At 34.0% G+C, this 1,608-nt stretch overlaps 1 protein-coding gene across 1 annotated transcript; it reads left to right on the forward strand.

The window, feature by feature from the left end:
• The first annotated feature begins 430 nt into the window (after positions 1-430).
• On the forward strand, positions 431-1,088 carry LOC120171998. Its single transcript, XM_039179583.1, has one exon. The coding sequence runs from the start codon at positions 465-467 to the stop codon at positions 1,011-1,013; it is 549 nt and encodes a 182-aa protein (XP_039035514.1). The 5' UTR covers positions 431-464; the 3' UTR covers positions 1,014-1,088.
• Positions 1,089-1,608: the final 520 nt, after the last annotated feature.

The following is a 1,608-nucleotide window of genomic DNA, read 5'->3' on the forward strand; positions in this document are numbered from 1 at the left end:
TTGGTTCATGTTTTTAATATTTGTTTATATCTATTTTGTTAAAAAAATATTGAAATTTTATATAGGACAGAGGAATGTTTCACAACTCCATTGATAATACTTGGAAACTAAAGACCAAAAGCTGCTGGAAACATGATTTTAGGCCCACTGGTCAGCACGCGGAGCCCTAACATACACAAACTTACATAACTAAATCTTAAAATGTAGCAATCATAAGGTAACTTTATTGTTACCACAAAGTGTTTTATGTCTATGTTTTCTTGTCCCCCTAACCCTTCCCATGCCATGTTTTGCCTCTGGTTTTCGCAGCCGGTGGAGCCAGTGGATTCCCATTTTAACCCCAATTTCAAGGTAATTCTGATCTCCCATTTTATATATATATATATATATATATCGTCAACTTGTTCATCTCCAACGGGTAAAAGGTTAAAAACCCAAGAATTTTCAAGCCATAAAAGAAAAGCATGGAGGGGAAGAAAGAAAATGTGAACACAGCTTTGTTTACAGCAGGCATAGCTGTTTTAGTGGTATGTTTGAAACGTGCTTTACTGTTGTTCCTTGTTCAACAATGGCGGGCTTGGGTGTTTCTAGTGTTAAACCTGGTGCTTTTGGCTATTTTTTTTACTTCCGTGAACCCAAATTCAAGTCAGCAAGAAATCAACAGAAAAGATGAAGAAACGAAGAAGACAAGTGGGGGTTCGAATGAAGTTGAAGCATGCAAAGAAGAAGATCATGATGAGGTCGTCAATTCAAAGAAAAGAAGCAAAATTGAAGAAGTTGAGGAAATAGTAGAGAAACAACTGATGGTTGAAGAAGAGGAGGAGGAGGAGAATATTGAGGCCCTAAAGCTGTCAAAGGAGGAACTGAATGAGAGAGTGGAAGCTTTCATTGCCATGTTTAGGCAGCATTTGGCTTCGGATGCAAGAAAGGGAAGAAAACAAAGTGATTTGAAGAAGAAGCACATCAACCTTTCTGCTGATGGAGTAAATAGTTTTGTTTTGGAAGTCAGGTGATAATCCAACTGATTTTGGTCCAATTGATTCATTTAATCGATTTTATAAAGTAGTATTCAATGAATTTTGAATTTGAATCTCGATATTGTTTTCTTCCTGTTCCCTCTTTAAAGTTTCTTTCTTATATAACAAAAATCCAATTTGTCATTTGATTCAACAATTTTTTATGCATGAGAAACTCATCACAGTTTGCAGTTCTGTTGCATGTTCCCAAAGAAAGCCTAGCTACATAACTAACGTAAAGATAGAGAAATGTATATGAACAAAGACAACAAACCATTCTGCCAAAGTTTAGTTTAGAATGAATTTTTTAATAGTACGCGATGATTACGATGATTACAAGTTATTATTTATTAAAAATTTTCGTGGTCAATCAATAATACACGTATATTAAAAATGTTGTTGTTTGAACTTAAATTCGAGAACAACATTTTTTATAACTGAAGCTACTCAATAAGTTCGGACTTAAAATGTATAAAAGCAAACATAAAAAACTAATTTCAGTCCTTTAAAATAAATTTAGGCCAAAAAAATCCATCTTAACTAAAAAATTATGGGTAAACTACACGGGAGACCACCAAACTATGGTCATAAA

The sequence above is a fragment of the Hibiscus syriacus genome, unplaced genomic scaffold (genome assembly GCF_006381635.1).
Source record: "Hibiscus syriacus cultivar Baekdansim isolate YM2019G1 unplaced genomic scaffold, ASM638163v2 tig00111841_pilon, whole genome shotgun sequence".
In the NCBI taxonomy this organism is placed as follows: Eukaryota; Viridiplantae; Streptophyta; class Magnoliopsida; order Malvales; family Malvaceae; genus Hibiscus; species Hibiscus syriacus.

Excerpts from the sequence above, each read along its gene's own strand:
- LOC120171998 (XM_039179583.1), top strand. The coding sequence starts at position 465 with ATGGAGGGGAAGAAAGAAAATGTGAACACAGCTTTGTTTACAGCAGGC.